Genomic DNA, 23891 nt, shown 5'->3' with positions numbered 1-23891 from the left:
AAAGGAGTGAACCGTGCTCTCTCCAAGGGCAGGGACTTGAGTCTGTGGTACTCATGGGTACTCAGAGTCTAACACATCTGGGTTCATCTGTTCTTCACAAATACACAAAACATTTTTAAAAATAAGAATGTACAATGTTCAATAATTATAATATTTAAACATAACCAAAATATCCTAGAGCAGGTGACTGATTTTGGTAAGCAATGAGCCACTCACTCTGAATTTAATTCTTAAAAAACAAACAAGCAAACATGGTTTCAAGTGTGTGCAAAACCAAAATTAAGCCCTACATCATCAAATGATAGATCTAGAATAAAGACGTATTGGTTTCATTATGCCGTGTTCACCCGGGGCCTTCTTTACCCAAGCTGCCAATGCTCTATCACTGAGCTACACCCTCAGACCAACTTACTGTATTTTTAGAAACTACTTAGTAGATACACACACACACACACACACACACACACACACACAAATTCTTGTGGCCATAAAAGTTATAGGCTACCAAACAATTTTATCATGAACTTGAAAATGATTTCCAGACATTTAGAAATAGATGTGGGAAAAATGCTGTTTCCCATGCCGGAGAGCATGAGGCCAGCTTTGCCAGTGAACATGTGGGCAGGGCCAGACATTCCAGCAGCAGTCATCTATCAATCTGGAAAACACTTATCAACCAGCCAGCATGCCAGACCTTGATGAGAACATGGGAACAGAGAGGTGGCCATGGCCCCCCTCTGCCTCTGTCCTGAGCCTTGCAAGTTACTGGGGAGATGTAACATCAGGGTGAGACAGTATTGGGAGAATTAGAATAGAGGAGCATACTGAGCTCTTGAGAGACCAGATATGGGGCAGAAACAGACCCTCAGTGGGATCAACGGAGACATGGATGGCAGCAAAGATCCAACTTTGAAGGACTGAGACCTGTGACATGGCAGATATATCAGATCATAAACCCAGTGTGGTCCTTGGAACAACCCAGCAAGGACGTAGGGAGCCAAGCAGTTGCTCTCTGTCCATCTTCCTCTCCCACATTAGAGCCACAAGAGAGAAACAGGGAAAATGACGCAGACCTGGAGCAGTTGAATTTTTGCTCACTGCCATTTTCCAGTTCCATGCTTGGATCAGACTTCTAATTCTTCTAATTCCTAGTTTGAAAATGGGGATAAGAGGGTTTCCTAGTTGGCTTCTTGCTGTGTGTGTGTATGTATGGCAGTTTCGATAAGAATGGTCTCCACAGACTTGTATGTTTGGATGCTTAGTTCCTCCAGTTAATGGAACTATTTGGGAGGGATTGGGAGGTGTGGCCTTGTTGGAGGAGGTTTGTTACTGGGGGTGGGCTTTGAGATTTCAAAAGCCCACACCATTCTCAGTTAGCTCTCTCTCTCTCTCTCTCTCTCTCTCTCTCTCTCTCTCTCTCTCTCTCTCTGTCTTGTGGTTATTGTCTCAACTCTAAGATCTCAGCTACTACTACAGTGCCTGCCTGCCTGCCTGCCTGCCTGCCTGCCTGCCTACCTGCCGCCACGTTCCTCGCCTTGATGGTCATGGACTCACCCTCTAAAACTGTAAACTTTCTTCTATAAGTTGTCTTGCTCATGGTATCTTAACAGGGCAATGAAAAGGTATCAAGACTATGTTAAACACCATGACCAAAAGCAGCTTAGGAGGAAGAAGTTTTTGTGGCTTATAGCTTATAGTTCCTCACAAGGGAACTTGGGACAGGAATTTATAGGCAGGAACTGGAACGGAGGCCATGGAGGGGTGTTGCTCTCCAGGCTTACTTTCAGCCACTGTTCTTATATAACCCAGGACCATCTTCCCAGAGGTGACACTGCCCACAGTGGACTGGGCACCCCCACACCAATCATTCAACAAGAAAATGTCCCAGGGACTTGCATACAAGTCAATCTGATAGAGGCATTTTCTTTTTTCTTTTCTTTTCTTTTTTTTTTTCTTTTCATCTTTTTGAGATAGGATTTCTCTATGTATCCCTGGCTGTCCTGGAACTCACCCTGTAGACCACGTTGGCCTCGAACTTAGAAATTCGCCTGCCTCTGCCTCCCAAGTGCTGGGATTAAAGGCGTGCACCACCATGCCCGGCTAGAGGCATTTTCTTAATGGAGGTTTCCTTTCACCAGATGATCTTTGCTGTGTGTGATGGTTTGAATGAGAATGGTCCCCATAAGTTTGTATGTTTGCATACTTAGTTCTCCCAGTTGGTGGAACTATTTGAGAGGGATTAGGAGGTGTGGCCTTGTTGGAGGAGGTTTGTCAAGATGTATCAAGTTGATGAAAAACTAGGTAGTGCAGAATGCCTAACTTATGAGAAGATAGCTGAGAGAAGATAAATTTGCGTTTTGTGACAAAGATTTTCTGAGCTCTGATGGTGTGTAAGATCTGAACTCCATATCAAATGCATTATCCTGAAAGAAATCAATAGCTCCTATTCTCATGGAACTTCCAGCAGAGGGACAGAATTAAAATCCTGTAGGAAACAAATAGAAAAGAGGTATTCACAATGTCATTTTGGGTGTGCAAACTTTTGCCAAGCCATAATCTGATCCTCACTTCCAGTGATACAGCTCTGAGGCTCTTGATAAAAATAGGTGACTGAGCCAAATGTGGTCCACATCTGTAATCTCAGCACTCAGGAAGTATCTCCATGACCGTTGGTTCAGCATCACAACTCAACGGAAATGCTTTCTACCATTTGAGTTCCCAAAGGGAAGGGTGGTCCTAGCACTGGTCCCAGTCCTTGGCCTGTTAAGTTTTTGTTGTTGTGTTGTTGCTGTTTTTTCTTTTTTGAAACAAAAACCTTTACTGTGACCTGTCACAAATATCTAGGGAAGCATTAAAACGTGATGGGTCTTCAGACAGAGTGACAGAAGGCCTTCACATGCATTCTTCTATTGCTCCTCTTGTCCAGCTACGAATTTTTTCCTCCTTAAAAAGCAGCTCAAAAGTTATCATCTTCCTATAATTTTTTCTTCCCTTCAACTTTCTATAAATGACAATTTTTTAAGATGTATCTTATTTTCAGTACATGTATGAACATGTGTGTGTGTGTGTGTCTCCCTGAGTTTAATTTGGGTTGCTTGTGTGAGGATGGGTGGGAGGTAAGTGCCTCCCCCTCTTCTGTAGCCATGAACCACCAATGGCTCCTTGGGGAAGAACAGGACCTCCCAAGCTCCTGCCCCATCCATGATTGACAAGCCCAATCTCAATTAGGTCTTATTGGAGTAGCCACAGCTGCTGTGAGGTTACAGGGCAGCAGCCCAGTCCAGACCAGAAGGCAACATCTTACATTACCCTTCTCTTCAGGATTGGATGGCTAATGTAATGAGAAGAAAATTTCTTATAAGTACAAGGACTATTCCTGAGAATAAGCGTGCGATACTATTTCAGCTTCAGACAAATAAGTTAAGACTTCTTTTGGGGTTCTAAAATGGTTCAGAATCCATTAGTTGTTAATAAACTTTTATTGTTGCTGATGAGGTCATGGAAAGTTTTAAGAATAAGAATTTAAGAGTTTTGTTTGCAGGACTTGGGACTCATCTCAGGCAAATGTTCCTGAGACTTTCACTGTTTGACTAGCTGACACTCACAGGTCCCAAGTCAAACAGAAAGATTACCATCTTGAACTTCAGTGCAAACAGTGTGCTTAAAAAAATCTGTCAATAAATATGCGAGTGTCCAAGCCTGTGCTGGGCAGATTTGTTGAGGGTGGAGAAATACAGCAACAGAGGAGATAAATAAAACCCCATCCCGTGGGAGGCAGAGTGGAAGGGACAGACAGTGCACATTTCTGCAAGAGAAACAGGCAGGGCAGTCTGTCCTTGCTAATAAACACAAAGAGTAGGTGCAGAGAGAAAACAAAGAATCCAGCTCAGGGTCAAGGTGGCAGGGCAGTGTAGCTTTAAATGGGGTGACAAGGACCCAGCTCCTTTGGAAAAGGACATCTGGGGCTGAGACAAGGCAAGAGTGAGCTGGACTGTGTTCTGGGCCTGGGACCAGGGAGCAGTTTGTTTTTAGTGAGCTGAATTGTGAAGACTGGCGAGTTAGTTTTGTACAGACAGTACGATCTCTGAACTCCTTGTCACTTGCAATTAACCATGAGTACACCCAGCTAGCTCATAAAACGACCCAGTGTCTCTCCTGCTCTGGCACCCTCGTGTGCCAATGCCGCCACCCTGGAACCCACTGCTGGAGCAGAGGAGGGACCACACCCCTTCTCGGGGACATCTACAGGAGCCAGCAGAGCAGTAACCCTTACTGGCCCCTTTCTTCCCCACTAAGCCCAAAGCAGCTCCATTTTTTTTTCCATTGCTTTTATGTATGGTGGGTGAGTCTGTGTTGTCTGCTAAGCCCTTGGACATTTAGAAGCGTAACAAGCCATCTGAGACCCCTTTAGAACCAGGAAGATGTGGTCAGCGAGATGGCTCAGCAGGTAATAATGGTGCTTGCTGCTAAGCCTGATGATCTTTTCAATACCCAGCTCAACTGTGAAGGAGAGAACTGACTCTGCAAGTTGCCCTCTGACCTCCACGTGTGTACAGAGGTGTGTAGAGTCGACCTTATCCCCTCCACACACGCATAAGTAAATATTCTTTAAAATATTTAAAAGATCTGAGTATGTGGTCTTTATCTAGATTTACACAAACTTGTAAAAATTTATTTATTTTTTTATGTGTGTGAGTGCTTTGTCTGCGTGTATGTATGTGCACAACATATGTGCCTGGTGCCCACAGAAGGCAAGGGAGCCCCTGGGATTGGGGTTACAGAGAGTTGTAAGCTGCCATGTGGGTGCTGTGAACAAACCTGGGTCCTCTGCAAGTGGATCGAGTGCCCTTAGGTGCAGCGCCATCTCTCCAACCTCAGTTTACCCAAATTTTGCAGTTACTAAGTACTCCAGGGAGTTTCCAGGGAGGGAAGGTGTTAGATGGAAGTGTATATTAAGCTACTTTTAAAATGCCATTTTCAAAAAAAATAATGCCATTTTCAAAAACAGCAGCAGTGTTTGTAATTTGTGTATTCCTATTCTAGTCGATGTCTTGACTCCCTGTTCTCTCTGTCAGCTGCAGAGGCTGACTTAACTGGACGATGGCAAGGAGGGTACAGTGGACATCACCAGGTCGGGACAATCTCAGCTTGTCTTACCACTGTCCCCAATGCTCAGTCAGTGCATGGCATAGGAAGCACACTGTGATACCAAATGAATGAATGAATGAATGAACCGAGTCAATGAAAGATGACACAAATATGTCCACACTATAGTAGAAAGGTGCAGGAGAGGTACAATGGGGATCTGGTCTATGATCCCCCTACGAACCTCAGAAACCAGGAGAACCAAGTGGGTTTGAATGGTTTGAAGGCAAGGCAAGAGTGAAGCTATTCATTGTGAGGAAAAAATACTAGACCAGCATGTGGAGTTTTGAGGTGCTGGCTTGCTTTGACTTAATTCTATGGAGGTTCAGTTTTTATCTTGTGAGGAATGGTAATACCAACCCTGACTTCAGAAAGTTGCCACAAGAATTAAGAAGAAATTGACAATATCAGGCACCCTGCACACACACTGCTGCCATAAAAACAATTCAAAACAAACAAACAACAACAGCGAGAAAACCTCATACAGTGGGGCCTCTTTTTTGCCCTAAACAGGCATACACCAATGGTACCCCATGGTTATAACCAAGAACATGGCTATAACTGGGAGCCTGGGTTAGATCTGAATCCTAGCTTTATCATGAGCTGGGTGGCTTTGGGGAGTTACTGACTTCTGAGCCCCCAGATGCCTGTGCTATGTAAAGAGAGCGATAGTGCCTAGCTCACCATGCTGCTTAGAGGGTACGTCAGTCATCCAGGAGACCTAAAGGTACCATGGATAACAAATAGGTAACATAAAGGCAACATAGATAACGATCAATGCATGTGTCCCTGTTACGAGTGGTGGAAAAGGCATGGCTCCCTCAATGTCTCAGTACACCGAGGTTCTCAATCCATGGGAGCTCAGGTTTGCCAGCTCGTTAAAATACAGGGAGCAGACCCTGCTCTAAGGTCAGACTTATCCAGCCTCAGTGAGCAGAGACTTTGCATTTATAAGTTCCCATGTGCAGCTGATACTGCTAAGAATCCCACCATGGCCAGGTAACAAGAAAGGATGTCAGGAGCTCTGAGAGAAGAATAAGAAATAATCAGGAAGAGATACGAAGTTCTGAAGTCCCAAGCCAAAGTAAGACGTGCTAATATGGGAGAGAGTCCTCAGCACGGAGCCCAGTAGACGGCAAGCATTTGGCAAGCATGAGCCGTTGGCGTTATTACTATCGGGCCACCCTTTCCTATGTCTTCCCAGAGTTCTCTTCCAAGGAAGGTCATCTAAATAGGCACAGACCAGAAGTCTAGACTCCTGTGTATAGAAAAGAAAGTTTTAGCTGACCATGATGGTGACCATTGTAACTCCAGCACTCGGAAACCTGAAGCAAAGAGATTTCCATGGCTTTGATGTCAGCCTGGGCTATACAGTGGGTACCGGAACTTCCAGGACTATATAGCAAGATTGTGTCCCTCAACTACTCCCCCCCAAAAGAAACAGAAACAGATACAGCAAGATAGATCACAGGGCAAAGACACTTGCAACCTAGCCTGAAGCCTTGTCAATTCCCAGAACCCATATAGTGGACCTGAGAACCAGTTCCTGAAAGATGCCCTCTGATCTCCACATGCATGCCGTGGCACACGTGTGTGTGCATACACATGCAAACGAACAGATAGTTCTAAATGTCAAAAATTGTAAGTCACAAGCTTCAACCTTTAATTACAAACTGAACCCAAGTGATTAAAAGGCCCTGATGGTCAAGGTATTTGGGGGAAGATTCTTCTGAGTTCCTAGAAAACAGTTCTGAGGGCAAACATTTTCCTGGTTTTCCACTTTCTCTTCTGAGTTTGCAAATTCCAGATAAAAATGAATCCCATAACAAAGGGAAATGGCTACCAGAAGTGGTCAGGATGGATTTGGCTGGGCCTCCTCCTCAGCTCATGCCAGCCCTCTAGGATGTGTTCTGACATCTTGCTAGAGAGGGGTCGATGTCCCTGCCACTTCCTTTGGAAGATTATTCCACAGTGAAATATGACTTATTGTCAGGGTCTTGCCTTTGAGCTTCCCTTTCCTCTCCTGACCCACTTTCATCTTGCTGTGGCCTTTTGCACAGTCACGCGCAGCACCACCCCCAAACCCTTACGGAACTGCTCTTCCAGAACTGACATTCAAAGACCATCACCTCCTAAACTTGCCTGCTTATTTAGCCAAGCCAAGCATGCATAATTCTTTTTGTCTCTCTTCATAAGTCAGTCTCCACATTCCCTTAACGTCGTTCTCCTGAGTTTTGAACTCCCTCCAGCCTGGCTGTCCTGAGCTCTTGTTCCAGTCAACCACAAGATGCCTATTGCAGGGGAAACAGGGAGCCTGAGCCAGTTTCCGAGCACTCTCTCCACGTTGCACTGCCTGCCGCCAAGTGTACAGAGAGCCCAGAGCCTAGCAGTGGGATCTACCAGAGTGAAACAAACTGCAGGGTGGCCAAGCCTCCTCAGACAAGCTGGCAGCCTTTGCCACCAATTGTGGGGTCCTTCTAATGGAGCTGGCCCACTTGGGCTTCATCAAGAAGGCACATGAAAAGCCACACATGAAGCTTAACCTCTCCTTTTACATGGATTCCGCATTTGTTTTCTGACTGCCACGCAAGAAAGAAAGAACGCTGGGACAGCCTGCATCAGTGAGTGGCATCTTACCTGGAAGGTGCCTGCGTGATCTTCTTCCTTATCTCCCTCCCGGTTCTCTCTGAGGGCAATTAACGTGAAGCCTCTGAAGTAGGAGGGAGGAGCAGCCGAAAGTGTCACTGCAAGAGACAAGAAAGCCACCTTCAACACAGCCATCGATTGTGTTCCCTTTGACATGACCAGACCTGAGAGCTCTGTCAACATTCCATCCCTGTGGAGTACAGGGCAGAGGATGATGGGTAAAGGCTCATCAGCTCTCTCATCCAGTTTCAGAGTTTGCTAAGCCAGATCTGAAGCCTGACCCAAAATCCTTTCTAGATTTATTTCTTTACTTACTTGTTTGTTTATTTCTTTTTGAGGCAGAGCCTCGTTGTATGGTTGGGGCTGGTCTCAAATTCACCATCCTTGTACCAGGACCTCCCAAGCATCCTTAAGACCCCCTTAATCACTCAGACAGAGGAAAGGGGAGTTGTCTTAATCATCTCAATTTGATAATGATAGCCCTGGGATAATGGAATTCCCATCTTGAAAATAAACTCACCCTGCTACACTTCTTCTAGGGTGATCCAAGAGAAATCTGGGTTCCTTTCAGATGTCTAGGGTGACACACATTATTCTCTGCTCTCCAAACACCTCCTTATTTTCTTATAACTCACTTCCAGCCTCCTGGTGTTTGCTCAAATTCTGCCCCAGGTATCATGAACAGATTCAACATATAACTATTTCCAAGTCTGTCTCTCACAGGCATTACCCACAGCCTCCCTCTTTCCTGATCCTTCCTCCACTTGACAAATCAGTCAAGCTCCCTCAGGAAAAAGGCTGGGTTTTCATTCCCTCTGTATCTACATGATCCAGCACCAAGTATCTAAGTCATGCTCAAGTTTCTTCAGGTGAATATGTATCTCTCGTCTGTGTTCTAGATTCTAGGCTGTAGACATGGACTGACAGGCTATTAGAAGTTCCAGGGATGCTCTCATCCAGACTTCCAATGTTGCAGACAAGAATCCAAGACAGAGAGGTCAACAGACATCTTCAGGGTCACTGAATTAAGGGTCTCCTTCCCAGCTTAACACTCCACCCCTGGATTCGTATCCTGAATGTACTCATCATGCTATATCATCTCCAAGAGGTCCTCTCAACTCCCCCAAATGGGCTCAGTAATGACAATTAATTGCTCTAAAATTGAAAACAAAACCCCACTATCTCAGATAATAGAGTGATGGTTCCTGAGCCCCCAATACACAGATTTCTCACAGAAGATCTTCGAAGGCATAAAAAGCACACATATTGAGGTGGAGAGGTGACTTGGCAGTTAAGAGACTGGCTTCTCTCCCAAAGGACCCAGATTCCATCCCTAGTACCCACATGGCTGCTCTCAAAAACCTGTAACTCCAGTTCCAGGGGATCTGATGCCCCCTTCTGGCCTCCACAGGTACTAAGCATACTTAGTGCACAGACATATATACAAGCAACACACACACACATAAAATAAGAATAAAATTTAAATTAAAAAATCCAGGTGCCATACTGTGATTGGTTAGTTCACCTCACTAGTCATGCCTCACCTGGCTACCTCCATCTATTTTACAAACCCCAATAGAAAGCGAAGAAGAGAGAGAATGAAGGGGAAGCATGGTGGGGTCAGAAAAGTGTAGGCTCAGAGGAGTCAATAGAGCTGGGACCTCTGGGGAGTAGAATGGAGCGCTTAGAAAGAGCAGAAGGGGCCAGAGCAGCTGGAAGCAGGGAAGCACCACCAGGACTTCCTCGTCATTTTAGTGTGACCCTGGGACTGGTGGGCCTCTAGTGACCAAGTACCTGTGACTTTGTTCTAAAAGATCATCCTCGAGCCACCAGAGCCTCCTACATTAGCCTCAGCTCTTTGTCACTGAGGACAGACACCTCCCGGGGTTCTTGACACTCACTTCAAGCTGGTCAGGGAATCAGAGCCTCCCTTAGAGACTTTGCAGGAGATCACAGGCTTGTCTGCGGTGACTGCTGTCCTTGCACAGACCCTTGCCCGTCTCCCCTGGGGGAATTTCCCTCCTAAGTCACCCACACCCAGACCTACACAGGAAGCTATGGGTTATGGCTTAAATGTCCTACAAAAAGTTATATTGAATTGTGACCGCGGGCACCTGCAAGTGTGGCCTTATTTGACCTTATTTGAATCGGGGTCTTTGTGGGGGAGGCTATAATAGACTATGGGGGTTGGGCGGAGAGTAGAGTAGTTATACTCAGTATGACTAGTATTCTTATTAGAAAATGTGTGACCTGTGCAAGGGACCCGTGGCATGTGACTACAGAGGTGGGGGAATGAAGTACCTTGGGACAGGGAATGACAAAATGGCTGGCATCCTGAGGCTGGAGAGAGCTTACTTTTCAGAGCAGCCTTGAGGAGCACCTCTGCTGACCCATTGATTTCAAGTCCTTAAGGGTCAGAACCCAAGCCCTGGGGTGTGAGGACAGTGGGCTGCGGGGAAGTCAGCACGCCACAGACAAGTGGCTGCCGCTTTGTAGCTGCTGCCCCAGGATAAGCTGAACTGCACTTGAAGCGTTTCAGACTCCGCCTCAGCAGCCCTGCCAATCACAGCCCCACTGCCTCCCTTTCTGCATCTGGTCCTGGGATTCACCCCTGGCAGTGTCTGAGGAGTCCTGCTAGTCTGCCCTACAGAACCTATTCCCGTGGTCCTCATATACCTGCGACATTCAAATTCATCCATTCCCTGAAAACTTCATAAGTCGGGTAAATTGTCACCTTTTGTATGACACTTCCTCTGGCTTTACCATAAAGACCTGAGACCTCTTAAGATTAAAAAAAAAAACGCTAATCCCAGATGGAGATGCTGACACTGGGTATCTGGCTGAAACAGGTCCTCACAGACCTCAGGCACTGGGCCTCCACTAAAGTCCTGACCCTAAGAAAATTGATAAGACCAACAAGGGTAAACTCCAGAGAAGGATCCAGAAGACCACTTCCTTCCCTGGTCCTGGAACAGTTGTCCCTAAAGTTTGCACCACCAGAGTCACATACACCAAAAATACACCAAACCCAGCCCCCAGCAAAACAGGACACAGATGTGACAGCTGATGGTGTGAGTGTAACTATAGCAACTCCTGGCTAAGGAGGAAAACTGATGGTGAACCCTTCCGGCATCTCTCCCAGGTCTTAGACCCTTAAAGAGTGAGGTGACCTTGGCTAAGGTGGTGACTCCAATAAAGGTGGTGACGCCTTGGATTGTACAAGACACTGGAACTTTTTTTTTTTAATTCAAGACAGGGTTTCTCTGTATATAGACCAGGCTGGCCTCGAACTCGGGAACATTTTAAAAGGAAGCCAAGAAATAAAATACAAAATAAGAGATGAAAATTACTTTCTATATTACTTTCAGTCTGTTTCTGTGACACACACATGACCAAAAGCAACTTAGAGAAGAAAGATTTATTTGGTTGACACTCCCAGTCCATCATTGAGGTAATATACAAGGCAGGAACCAGAAGGCAGGCCTGCTTGCTATTACAAATAGAATCATCTCTGACCAGGGACTTCACTCATGACCAAGGAAATACAGTAGGAGCCATGAAGGAATGCTGCTGGCTGGTTGGCTTGCTGGCTGGCTGGCTCACAGACTCATGCTTAGCTAACTTTCTTATACAGCCCAGGATTACCTGCCTAGGGATGGTGCTGCCAACAGTGGGCTAGAACTTCCTGATTCAATTATTAATTAAGACACTGTCACCACAAGACATGCCTGCAGACCAAACTTATTTAGACAATTCCTCAGTGAAGCCTGTTCTCTCGCATGACTAGGTTGAGCTAACAATTAAAGCCAACCAGGGCATACGCTTCAAGAAACATTTTAATGGCAATAATGAAGAGACTAGTAAATAAAAATATATATTAGAATGTGTATAACATATATGTTCACATACACATATATAGAGAGACTAGGACCCAAAAAGTTAAAAATGCATAAATAAATAGAAGTTTTAGGCATTTAATACAGATTCTAAACTCACTGATTCCTCACTTTATATGCAGGTGACCTGATCTAACCCCTTCCATTCTGTGACTAGACTTCCAAGATCCAGAGCAGAGAGATTTATTCAAGTTCACATCATACAGGGTGTCGTCTGGAATCCAAGTACCTTGCTCCTAGTCAAGGGTATTCTCCTGGCTGTAAGCCATAATAGTAATATCTATACCATGCTTCTGGAAGTCCGGGCTTGCCTTCTGACCCAGTTCACAAGGGACAGGATAAGGCCCTGTGCCATTATAAATATATTTTTTGTATATATTTACCTCATATTTTCAGACAGTGGTCTAAAGACTATAAACACTTCACACACACATACACACACATACGCACACACACACATGCACACACACACACACACACACGTGCACGCACCTCTGTGTGAGGGTGTGTATGCATAGGCATTTAGAGAACAGAGATTGGTGTCAGTGGGTGTTGGAAATCCAAGCTCAGGTACCCCTGCTTGCTTAGAAAGTTATTTATCTGCCGAGCCAATTCTCCAGCCCTACTTTTTATATCTCTTAAAAACAATCCTGAACATTTGTAGAAAAGTAAATAAAAATAATCATGTCTGGAACTTAATGGTAATTTTTAGGAAGTTACTGGATTTTCTTCTCCTCTGGTGATTTGGAATTATGAAATTTTGGGGCTAGAGAGATGGCTCAATGGTTAAGAGCACTTGCTAATCTTGCAGAGGACCTAAGTTCAATTCCCAGATCTCCTGTCAGGCAGTTCCAGTTCCGGGAAATCCAACGCCCCCTTCTGGAATGAATGCAGTACACAAACATATATGCAAATGTATACACACACACACATACACACACTCACACACACTCACACACATACACGCACACACAGACATATACTGAGATAAATAAAGCTTTTTAAAAAGAAAAAAGCAATCACGAGCCCCACTAGCTCTCATGAATGTAAAATAAAAAATCCCTAAGATGATGAAGACAATCTGGAAGCTATTTTCCCTTTGGAAAAAAAAAAAAAAAGCCTATCAGAAATCACATCATATTAAAGCTGAAAAGGCATATTTTACATAAAAATACCTACACAATTAGCATAATATGTATGCTTACTTCCAAGTGTCAGTACGCTACATAAATGAGTGGGTACATGTAAGGTCTTTAAGATCGCAACTTGGAATATAGCAGGCTGACGGTGACCAGTAGTTCTGAGCGATGACAAGATGGCCCAGGGGGACAGTGACTGCAAGGCTGATGACCGACTGATCTCCAGAACCCATGAAAATATAGAGGGCAAGAACAGACATGGCAAAGTTGTCCTCTGATCTCTCTATGTATGCGATGACAGGCACATGCTCATGTGAACACATCATACACACAATAATAATAAAAATAATAAAATAAAATATTTAAAAGTAAAGAATCCCTTTTAAAGAATAGCCGTAGTTGCTATTTTTCATAATAAGATTATCACACTGCAGGTCACTTTGTGTTTTCTGTTTGTCTTCAGTCTTGTAAGTCCTTCAAGGGCTAGAACCACATCTGGGCTCAGGGCAGTGATCAGTGATGTGCAATGAAGCCTACCACCACATAGTACTCATGGTCTGTTAGTCTCACAATTGTCAAGAATGCCAATCCTCTTACAAATACACACACACACACACACACACACACACACACACACACACACACACACAGAATGCATAGATTTAGTGCAGTCTAAATGAAAGTACAAGTGTGTTTTATATGATATATAGAACCTACTTCTAAAAGTCATATGGAAATGCATAGGGCTAAGAATAGTCAAGGCAATCTTGAGAAAGGAATACAAAGTTGTGGGGCTTATTATTTCCAGATATGAGGACTTACAGAGCTATGGAAATTAAGCCAGTGCTCTACAACAAGGAAAGAAAACTGAGCCATTTAAACAGTGGAGGGCTCAAAAAAAGGCTCCAGAGAGCTATGGGAACTCAGATGATACAGAATCCACAGCAGTATAGGAAACCACTGGTCAAGTGCAGCCACAGGTGGTCCTCGCCACATTGTACACAAAGCAAATCTACACAGACTGGCATGTTACATGAAATGCGATATGATAAAGGTTTTAGGTGGTGGTATAAGACAGTGAGTGTGTCAACAACATCACAGCACAAAACATTTGATAAGTCCATAATACAGCAACGGTCATAAAGCCTAAGGTGTATAAATGAGGTGCTGTTGAACTTTTCTTGTCAAAATACATTACAAAATGGGAAAGGGCAAGTCAGGGTGTAAACGATGTTTGCAATCCTATAGTCAATATCTAACTGTCATCCAAAATATACCAAGTCTTGCTAATCAAGAAGAAAGGCAACTCAACAGAAAAGGCAATAGGCAAATGCATGAGCTGATACTGGGTGAAGGTGCCTTGCTAGCCAACAGAGAAATACAAATTAAATTAACAACAAAACACTACTGAACAGCTACCAGATTGACTAAATATGAAGAATTAATACCAAATGCTGTTAACTGGAACTCTCACATGTTGTTGAGGAAAGTAAAAGTTAGCACATTTGCTGGGAAGCTCTTTAGCACTCTGTTGAAGCTGAACACACACGTTTCCCAAGGCCCCACTACACAACTTCAAAATGCACGGTTATGTGCATCAAGTGCTCTTGGGAGAATAGTTGGGGTGATGTCCTTCAGGGTAGCATTTAATTGGAAACATCACTAAGTTGGAACAGATAAATGGTGACACAGTCATGTAAGCAAGTGTAAGCTAACAAAAATGAACAAATTGTGCTGTACCAGTGGATGTAGCAAGCATAAGTCACAAAGATAATCCCAAGTTGGAAAAAAAAAAAAAAACTGACACAACGGAATACAAATGGCAGGGCTGGGAGATGGTTCAGTCAGTAGAACAGTTGCCGTGCAAGAATAAGAACTGGAATTTGGGTCTCCAGCACCCACATTAAAGCTGAGCACAGCAGCGTACATCCATAACCAGGACTGGGATGCATACGCAGGGAGATCCCTGGAGCTCATTAGCTAGAATCTGTGAGCTCCAGGTTCAGTTAGGGTCCTTGTCTCAAAGCATAAGGTGGATAGCAAACCAGGAAGACATGCCATTTCATTCTCTGGCCTTAGTACACATGTGCACATGTCCACATGAGCAATGCATATACCACACACAAACACATACAGAAAGGGGAGGGGAAGAGGGAGAGGGAAGGAGAGAGAAAGAGAAAAGAGACAGAGAGAACAGAGAGACTAGAAATGGCATGGTTGCATTGGTGAATACTTACATAAAAGATTGTACCAGGCAATCTCTGGTGCTAGGGGGAGGGAGAGTGACATGGAGTGTACACAGATGTTACTACAGCCTTGGTCATGTCCCAGTTCTTCATGTGAATTCTGGCTACACTGGTTTCTTCACCAAGTGATAATCATTGTCATGTGATGTGTGATTAAATTATTCATTTTTTTTCTTGATTGCAAATAGCCGTCTTCCTGTACATTTATTTGGGACACTTGACAAGCTAGCTGTAAGTTTGGTTTCCCAGAATGCTGCATTCCTGCATGTTCTAGAAAACTAGGGTCATACCCTTTCTTGCCTATGAAATATATCACACAAGATGGACGCTCTGGAGGCTGAGCTGAGCTCCGCATGGGGTTTCAGGCATAACTGCCACTGGAAATGATGTTATTACGCAGTTTAATTTGAAGGCAGTCAGGAGGCCCTATCCATCTGGTGGGCTTCATTAGAAAGGAAGGCACAGACTTACAGCATGTTCTGCATCCCAGTAACAACCAAAGATGACTGCTTAGTGATAAATAATAGGATCTTCTCTCTAATGACTCCTCCCAGCGCCTCCCAGGAGAGGCCATTAAGAGATCCAAAACTTGGAGAAAAATGCTTACAAAGGATTAAAAATACAAAATAGAAAAGACCCAGAGAGAGAAAGGCTATTTGGAGTCGTCCTGTGAGCACACACAGGGAACTGGTAAAAGGCAAAGATTCAGGATTAGAACACCAGAGTTCCCACTGGATAATTAGGAGAATCCTGGGAAGTGACCTAATTGTCCTGTTTCCCCATTTTAAAAAGGGAGGGGTGAGTGACCTTGCCTTACAGAAGTGTAAGGATGAGGTAAATTCACACTGATGGCAACGGTCAGCATCTGGAACCGGGGCGAGAGTGGTCAAGGATACAGCATGTCGAGGGTGATGGTGTGTGTGTGGTGATAACACTGCGGATGGGGAGAGGACACTGATGACTGTGATGGTGAGGGCCATCGTCATGGGGACCACGATACTCAGCAGACTCATCGGTCAACAGTTGGTCCTCAGGGGAAATTACGGAAGGAAAACGCCAGTCAGCACCAACCAAGGTCTATTGGGAGTGGTCTTCACAGTACCAAGTTATAGAGAGAGCTGGTGCAACCTTCACAATACACTGAACGTCTTGTGGTCTGTCATACTCACATGTGTGTAGGACCTTCTTGCTCCTTCCACTCCTACATAATACAACACCCTCTTGTGTTTCTTGAATACCTCTAACTCAATTAAATATATATATTTATGAAATTATTTGTCATACATGCTCCTTTCCTAACAATCCAGAGGTTTCAGAAAACCACAAACCAACTCTGTCTTAATTCTTAACACATATAGTAAGTACCTCTTGAATGCATGAAAGAGGGAAGGCTCATTTGTCTTCTGTGCACACTTGGATCATTTCTGCTCCGGCCAGATGTTCTTAAGGTTCATAGTGTATGACACACCTGCTTCCCCACCCATTTACTTTTTGTTGTTGCTGCAGCTTTGGAGTGCTGGGCATCGAACCCCGGCTGGGTAAGGGATGGTTAGTAAATATAGCCCCGGCCTCACCCTGTATTTACTGAGTACCTGATCTGACCTGTACATTCCCACCCCCACATTTTTAAAGGAAAAAAGCCATGGCTTCTGCCACTTAGGAACACATAATCTAATAGCTGAGAGGAAAATGTACCTCTTGATCATGTGCAAGAGGTATTAGGGGGTAGGAAAAACGTGCTCTGGGAGCTCAGAGAAGGGATCGTCGGAGTCTACCTCCAGCGCGAGAAGGGGGCTTTAAAGAGGAGGGGCATCTGAGTTGTATTGTCAGTGAGGAACAGGGCATTGCCCGCAGAGAGAAGGAGCGTGTACTAGGTACATGGGCTAGCTTTGTCTCTAGAAACTGCTGGGCTGGCCCAGATCTTTGACCCAAGATGGAGTGACCCAAAACATCAAGATGGATGGCCGATGTAGGACCCAGTAAAGGAAATGGAAACTGAACATTCTACTGTTCTCAGAAGTGTGCTGACCCCTTGCCTTGGCAGAACAGTGTGACCACAGCCTACTGCTATACCAGTAATCAGAACCTCCCATCAGTGTTACCCTGTAAAACTTCCTCTTTTGCCTTTTGAAGGCTCCTTCCCCTTTATTTCTCTTTCAGGACACTCCCATCCAACTAAAGGCACCCTATGAAGCCCCAAACTCTTTTCCAGCAGGGCTATATTCTCTTCTCTTAGGGACAGCCTGGCAGTTTGGACCCTGAATAAAGCTTTGGCTTTGGGTCTCAGTTGGTTCTGGTGATCTGGTTCTCCTGTTAAGCCACACAAAACCCAGAACCATTTCTATATTGTCCAGGATGCATGCTGGAAGTTAGAGTCTCTTCAGAGACTAGATGAGAGGAACAAGCAGGATATAAGTGGTTGAGGATCTTCTAGGCCTTGCTAGGAAGTAGGGGTACCTCTCGGAAGATGTTGAGAAGTACTGGGAGTCTGAGATGAGAATGTCCATTCAGATTTATACTTCAGGAAGGCTGGAGGCTGTGCGATCGCTGGATTATACGCTTTCTCTACATCAGCAGTTCTCAACCTATGGATCTTGAGCAGCAGAAAACATATTTCTGTCGGTTTTAAGAACCCCCAACCATAAATTTATATCTGTAATTTTGCTACTGAGTGGTGTCTCCATTCCTAAGATCTTTAGAAATAAGTGTTTCCTGGTGTTTGGGCCCAGGGGTTGGAACCACTGGGCTAAACGCTACTTGGGTGGTAAGAGTGTCTCTGGCTTTTTTTGTTTGTTTGTTTGGTTTGTTTGTTTGTTTTATAAAAGCTATCTCACACGGACACCTGTCGAAAGCTATGCACCTATTACTCTTTCAGGCCCTGTGGAGTCCCATCACCCTCTACCCTGCCTCTAGAATTTCAGAAGCAGATCCCCAGATCCCCAGATCCCCAGTCCCCTGGCTCCATGCAGAATCAGGTCCCAGCATCACCAAATAACCAGCCCTGGCCATCTGCATCCTGTGTGCTCCTGAGGTGCCTAAGACTTCAAGCCTCAACCACAATGGACCTCCTCCCTCAATTTATACACGCGCTCATAGATCACTGAAGCTTTAAGTAAGCCACAAGAGCAAGGTGCTCCCCATCTGCTTGGCTTGAAGGGTTCCAGGAAGTAGAAGTCACATGTTGCATTAAGAAATTTAGGACCATTCTCTACCCAGCCAAGTAGGGCAGAGCCATCAGGGAAGGGTAGAGAGGAAAGTAGTGACCCAGTGTGAGTGAGTGTGGCCGGTGGGATCAGGTTGTGGCATTTCCTTACATTCCCTTCAGCAGCCGATATTCTCAGTATTTTCAGGTGGAGATGAACCCACCCCCCCCCATTCCAAGTGAGACTGTACACCCTGAAAGTTGTAAAGGCCATCCCTACACAATGGAAATAACTAAAAGTCCTAGTTCCAAATTCCCCCTCTTTTTATTTTGTACAATTTTGGGCAAGGCACTTCTTAACTTGCCTTTGTCTCACTTTCCTTATGTATAAACCAGCTGGAATACTGTTTACCTGTCTTGTCATTAGTCTAGCTAATGAATTAATAATCATGAGCCCATAAAATGTTTGCTAAATCAATAAAGTACATTAAAAAAATGAATCTGTGTCCTCCATGAAATTGAGATCACAGTCATCAGCTTGTGGATTTGTTGCAAGGATTAGAGGATAATGCGCATGAATCATATGCAGTGTCACCATGAAGGCTCCTTCTCCTCCCTCTGTGTCACCTCGTCACAGTACAGCGTAGAGACTGATGGAAGCCCTGAGCTGAACAACATGGCCATGAAACGAGGCAGAACGGTGCTGGACTTCGGACTGCGAATGTCCCCAGAGGCCCATGTGTTGGGGCTATGGAGAGGATGATGAAATTTTAGGAGGTTGGGATCAGTGGGAAGAGATTTATTTATCAAGATTATGCTCTCATAGGCAATTTGGAAACTGTGGGTGTTCATTCTTCCCCTTTCAGTCTCTCTGTTTCTCTGTCTGTCGCTCTCTCTTTTTTTCTCTCTCTCCCATTACTATGAAGCAAACAAGACTCCCCAGGTGACACATTCTCACACCATGATGTGCTATGTTGCCACAAGCCAAGACAGGTAGAGCCACCTGACCATGATCGGATGCCAGCCAACATCTCATCTAGAAAGTTGATTGTCTCAGACACGTTGCTTACTGCAATAGATGGTTGACTTACACAAATAAGAAGCTATTCCTGAGCAATCAGCAATATGCCAGGCTATACACACACAAAGGTAGGAAACCGAAGAAGACCTCTATGGGTCCTCCTACCCTGACCATGTGGCCAATCCCCTGTCTCCCTCCTTAAATACAATGAACTGAGCCCAGATCCAGTCTGCCTCTGTGCCCTAGTCTCCCGGGGATGTGACTCACGCACGCTGAGCTGATCAGGATCCATTTCCCTGAGACGCTTCATCTTGGAGTTAAAGGGTAGGGGCCTTTCTTTTAGTCACAGAACTAGCCAGGAGACTCTTCACTAAAGGTTGTTGGCAGATATCCGCTCTGTCATTTGGAGAAAATTTATTTATAATAAAGAAAATAAGGAAGGCAATAGCTAATAGGTATTAGCTGGAAGCCCAGCTAATAGATAAAGAAGGAAAGGAGAAAGCAAGCCAGGTGGAAGGGAAGGAAGGGGAAGAAGCATGGAGCAGGCAGGCAGACGGAGCAGGCAGGCAGACGGGCCATGAGTCTCTGCTCCCAGCTCCATTTCTGCCTGAAGCAGACCTAGCTCTGGGCTTCCCAAACATGGGGATCATTGTGCCCTGTTCCTTGCCCCAGTTAATTTGATTCTGTCCTATCTGTTGCAATGAAAAACTCCTGACTGACGTTGAAGCAAAGCAATCAGCAACTCTGCATGGACTGTAAGAATCCCAACTAAGTTCCTGTCACTGTGACAAAATACCTGAGGAGAACCAATGAAAGGAGAGGGTTCTTCTGGGTTCAGGGCTTCTAAGGATTCTGTCCATCTGCATGTGTTAGCGCCACTGTTGTTAGGCCTGTGGCAAGGGAAAAGCCTCAGGAGAGGAAACCATGCTAAAAGGAGTTGTTTACTCCCATGGCAGCCAGGAAGCAGGTGGTGGGGGTAGGGGAAGGGAGAGGGAGAGGAAGAGGGAGAGGTGGCATAGACAAAACAGATTCTTTGAAGCAACTCTGGCCAGCTTGAATGTGGCCAACATGACTTGCTCTTCTCCTCCCCCCCTGCCCCTCCCCCCTTGCTAAAATGTTAGATTACATTCCTGAAGCCAGCCACCAAGGTCTGTTCCCTTATTTGGCCACTTCCTTCTCCGGAGGCTGACTACCAAGGTCCAGCTCTCAAAGTATTGAAATCCAGCAATCAAAAGCCCCCTTTGGCTCCCCTAACTAACACGGCCAATTAAAATTAAACACCCTATCCTAACATCCTTGTACCTTTATAAAGTGCCATTTTCCTATATGCCAAGTCTGTCTCCTCTCTATCCAGAGGCAGTCCTTTGTGCCACTTCTCTCTGGGACAAATAACCCTGGCCCTCTCTCTTGCCCCTTTGCTCCCCTCTCCTTTGCTCGATTCCCCCTTCTCCCTCTTCCTCTATCTATTCTTTTTGCCCCAAATCCCTGCCCTCTGTCCCTCCATCTTGGGGATCTGAGCCCACACTTTTCCTTTCACTCCTCTGGAACATCCAGTGACCTGCTTTATCTGACTAGGCTGTGAGAGTTAATTCTGACAGAACCCAAAATTGCCTGAGTAGAAAGTCTCTTGTAAGGGACTGTCTAGATCAGGGTGGGCAGTGAACATGTCTGTGGGGATTGTCTTTAACCAATGTGTATGAAGACCCAGCAACAAAGTAGGCAAGACGGTTCCCTGGTTTGGGACCCTGGACTGTGTAAGACCAGAGAGACCTAGCCTTACATGAGCACTAACATGCATGCATGCATTCTCTTTCTGCTCTTGAATGTGACATGACTTGCTCCCTCAAGTTCCTGTCTTAACTTCCTACAATGATGGACTACAACCTAGACTTGTAAGCCAAATAAATCTTGTCTCCCCTAAGGTTTTTTTGGGGGGAGCAAGGGGTCAGGGTATTTTATCATAGCAACAGAAATGCAATGAGAACACATATGGTTACCTATGCTGTCATTAAATCATGAATCCTTCAGTGAATCCATCACTAATTAGGTCAGAGTCTTCGGGGTTCAATTACTTCTTCAAAGACCATCGGTTGTCAATCAAGCCTTAGGTGCACAAAACTTCAAGGGGCATTTTAGAGTCACACCATAAGACCTAGGAAACTGTATTCATAAGTATACTAGGGTGAGTGACTGGGTGATGGCAATCAGTTGACAAATGTCATTGGGGTGACAACAGGATGTTTACTTCAAAGTGCTGAACCAGGTGCCAGCTTTAGGCAAAGACCTTAAAGGGTGGCTATGAGCTCAGCCCTAAGTTCTAGTCTGCTCGAGATTCCAATGAACAGTTTAGATAAAGGCTCATTAGGCCTGTTTATAAGAACTGTGGCTAGTCTAAAACAACACTAGGTAGGCAAACCTCCTTGTGACAGAATCATGAATGGCTGACCAGAAATTATGCTAGAAGTTCAATGGGAAAGCGCATCAAATATGTTCAGGGTGGTGCTGGGGTCGGGGCGGGGCACACAAGCCTGTAATCTCAGTTCAGAGGCTGGGGGCTAAGGCAAGAGGTTCCTAAGTTAGAGGCTGGCTTAGGTTTATAGAGAAAAAAACAAGACCTTGTCTCAATTCCCTCTCCAAGCTGACCAGTCACAGCACAGGCTAATATCTACCAATCAGTTTTCTCTTACAGTAACACAGCAGCAGAGAAACAAGTAATTTTAGGTTACAGTTCTGGAGGTATAGAACAGGGTCTCATGGCACCATGGTTTGGGGTCTGTTATGGGAATTCTCCATTATGGCAAGGGCACATGGTAGGAAAATCTGCTCAGAACATGAGCTAAGAATTAGGGAGAAGGTGAGAGACTGGAGGCGTGACCACATCTCCTCAGAGGTTACAGCACCTTTTGAGGATATTATCCATAGACACATTGCCGTTAGGAAGCACAGTAACCTTCCATGAAAACAGCAAGCATCTGAGTTGGCTGCAGGTTGAGCGTGATTCCAGCGCATGACAGGGCTGCCAAGAAAGCAACACAGACCTGGCAAGCTCTCACACACACCGTGTCCAGGACAGGAAGAAAACCATTCTGTCCCTATCAGAGCACATCTGGAGTACAAAGCACAGGAAGAAGGAATGTCTCCCATAGGAATGACTGAAGAAATAGGACATGGCATTTTAGTCAGAAGAGAAGCCAGGGTAGAGAGCTATTTACCCATATGTACTGCAAGGGCTGACATATGGCCAAGGAAACACCTTATTTTGTGTGATTTCAAAGATCAGGGACTGGGGATGTGTGGTCGTCCAATGGGAGGCAGCTGAGAAGAACGGTGAAGTCAGCGGAGCTCTAACTTCTCCAGGCTGTGAGCATTGCTGCCCAAAGGGGCTCATGGTTGTCCTCTGCACCCCTTCCACGTCGTCCAAGCAGAGGATTGTAGCAGCCCTGAATGTATGCCAGAGGTGTACTCTTCAGTTTCATGTTACTATAACAGAATTCCAGAAGCAACTGATGTATAAAGGAAACAGGGTATTCCTCAGGAACAGAATAGGACCGTAGTGTGAGATACTGAGACTGAAGGCAAGATAGGTGGTGTTGGGGAAGCATAGGAAATGGAAAATATGGAAAAGAAAAAATAGTCTTGAAAGCCAATCCTTTGCTGGGTTTGCCAATCCTTACGGATGGATTCAGGAAAATTCACCTTCACAGTCTGTGTCTGGGCTTGAGTGTCTGCTCTGAGAGCGCAGGTGTGGGCTAGCAGCCCCTCCCTCTGCTGTCCCCTTGCTCCTCACTTTTGCAGCCTCTCTCATCTTTGAACGCATCTGCCTGTCACCCACCTCCAGCCTGTCCCAGGGCAACAGCTGTTCCTTCTCTCTGCTGCCACCCTCTGGACAGCCTTGACTTCTTCCAGTGCCATCCTCTGGTGCTCACCTTTCTGGTAGAGGAAGATGTGATTTCCCTAGTCTAGCTGATCTAAGAAGGAGAGGGTGCAGATCTTACACAGGAACTTTTGGGTTTAAATGGCGCCCCCCTCCAACAAATAATGATTTAATGCCTGCTGGCCATACACAATTCTGGGTACTGGAGATAAAATAAGAAAGACAAAGGCTTTGCTCTCATAAAGCGCGTATTCTAGATGGAGGAGGCAGATGATAAACATGATTATTTCAGAGAGAGCTTCAGGGCGCGAAGAAAATAAATCAGGAAAAAAAAAAAGCCCAATGGGAAACATAAAGTGGTGGTCAGAGAAGCCTCTTTATAGATGCAACTTAATACCCAAGACTTAGAGAGGATGAATCAGTCATATGGAAGTCTGGGAGCAAAACTATGTCCCTTGGTGTTTCTTCCCATTGGCTTTCAGAGAGTGATTAAGAAGTCCAGAAAAGACCCTGATATTGTGGCCTATTGTGAGGCTATGCCAGTGCCTGGCAAACACAGAAGTGGATGCTCACAGCCACAGGGTCCCCAATGGAGGAGCTAGAGAAAGTACCCAAGGAGCTGAAGGGGGCTGCAACCCTGTAGGTGGAACAACAATATGAACTAACAAGTAGCCCCTGAGCTGTGTCTCTAGCTGCATATGTAGCAGAAGATGGCCTATTCGGCCATCACTGGGAAGAGAGGCCCCTTGGTCTTGCAAACTTTATATGACCCAGCACAAGGG

The 23891-nt window shown here is 45.2% G+C and overlaps 1 protein-coding gene across 1 annotated transcript in view; it reads right to left on the bottom strand.

Annotated features, from left to right (window-relative positions):
- Spon1 (spondin 1) overlaps positions 1-23891 on the bottom strand; it is a 279501-nt gene that overhangs the window by 246674 nt on the left and 8936 nt on the right. The window contains exon 2 of the mRNA XM_021201343.2: positions 7783-7889. Coding sequence (XP_021057002.1) covers positions 7783-7889 — 107 coding nt within the window. The remainder of the gene's footprint in view (positions 1-7782; positions 7890-23891) is intronic.

The sequence above is a fragment of the Mus pahari genome, chromosome 1 (genome assembly GCF_900095145.1).
Source record: "Mus pahari chromosome 1, PAHARI_EIJ_v1.1, whole genome shotgun sequence".
Taxonomy (NCBI): Eukaryota; Metazoa; Chordata; class Mammalia; order Rodentia; family Muridae; genus Mus; species Mus pahari.
The sequence above is the reverse complement of the archived record's forward strand: the minus strand, read 5'-3'. Positions and strand labels throughout refer to the sequence as shown.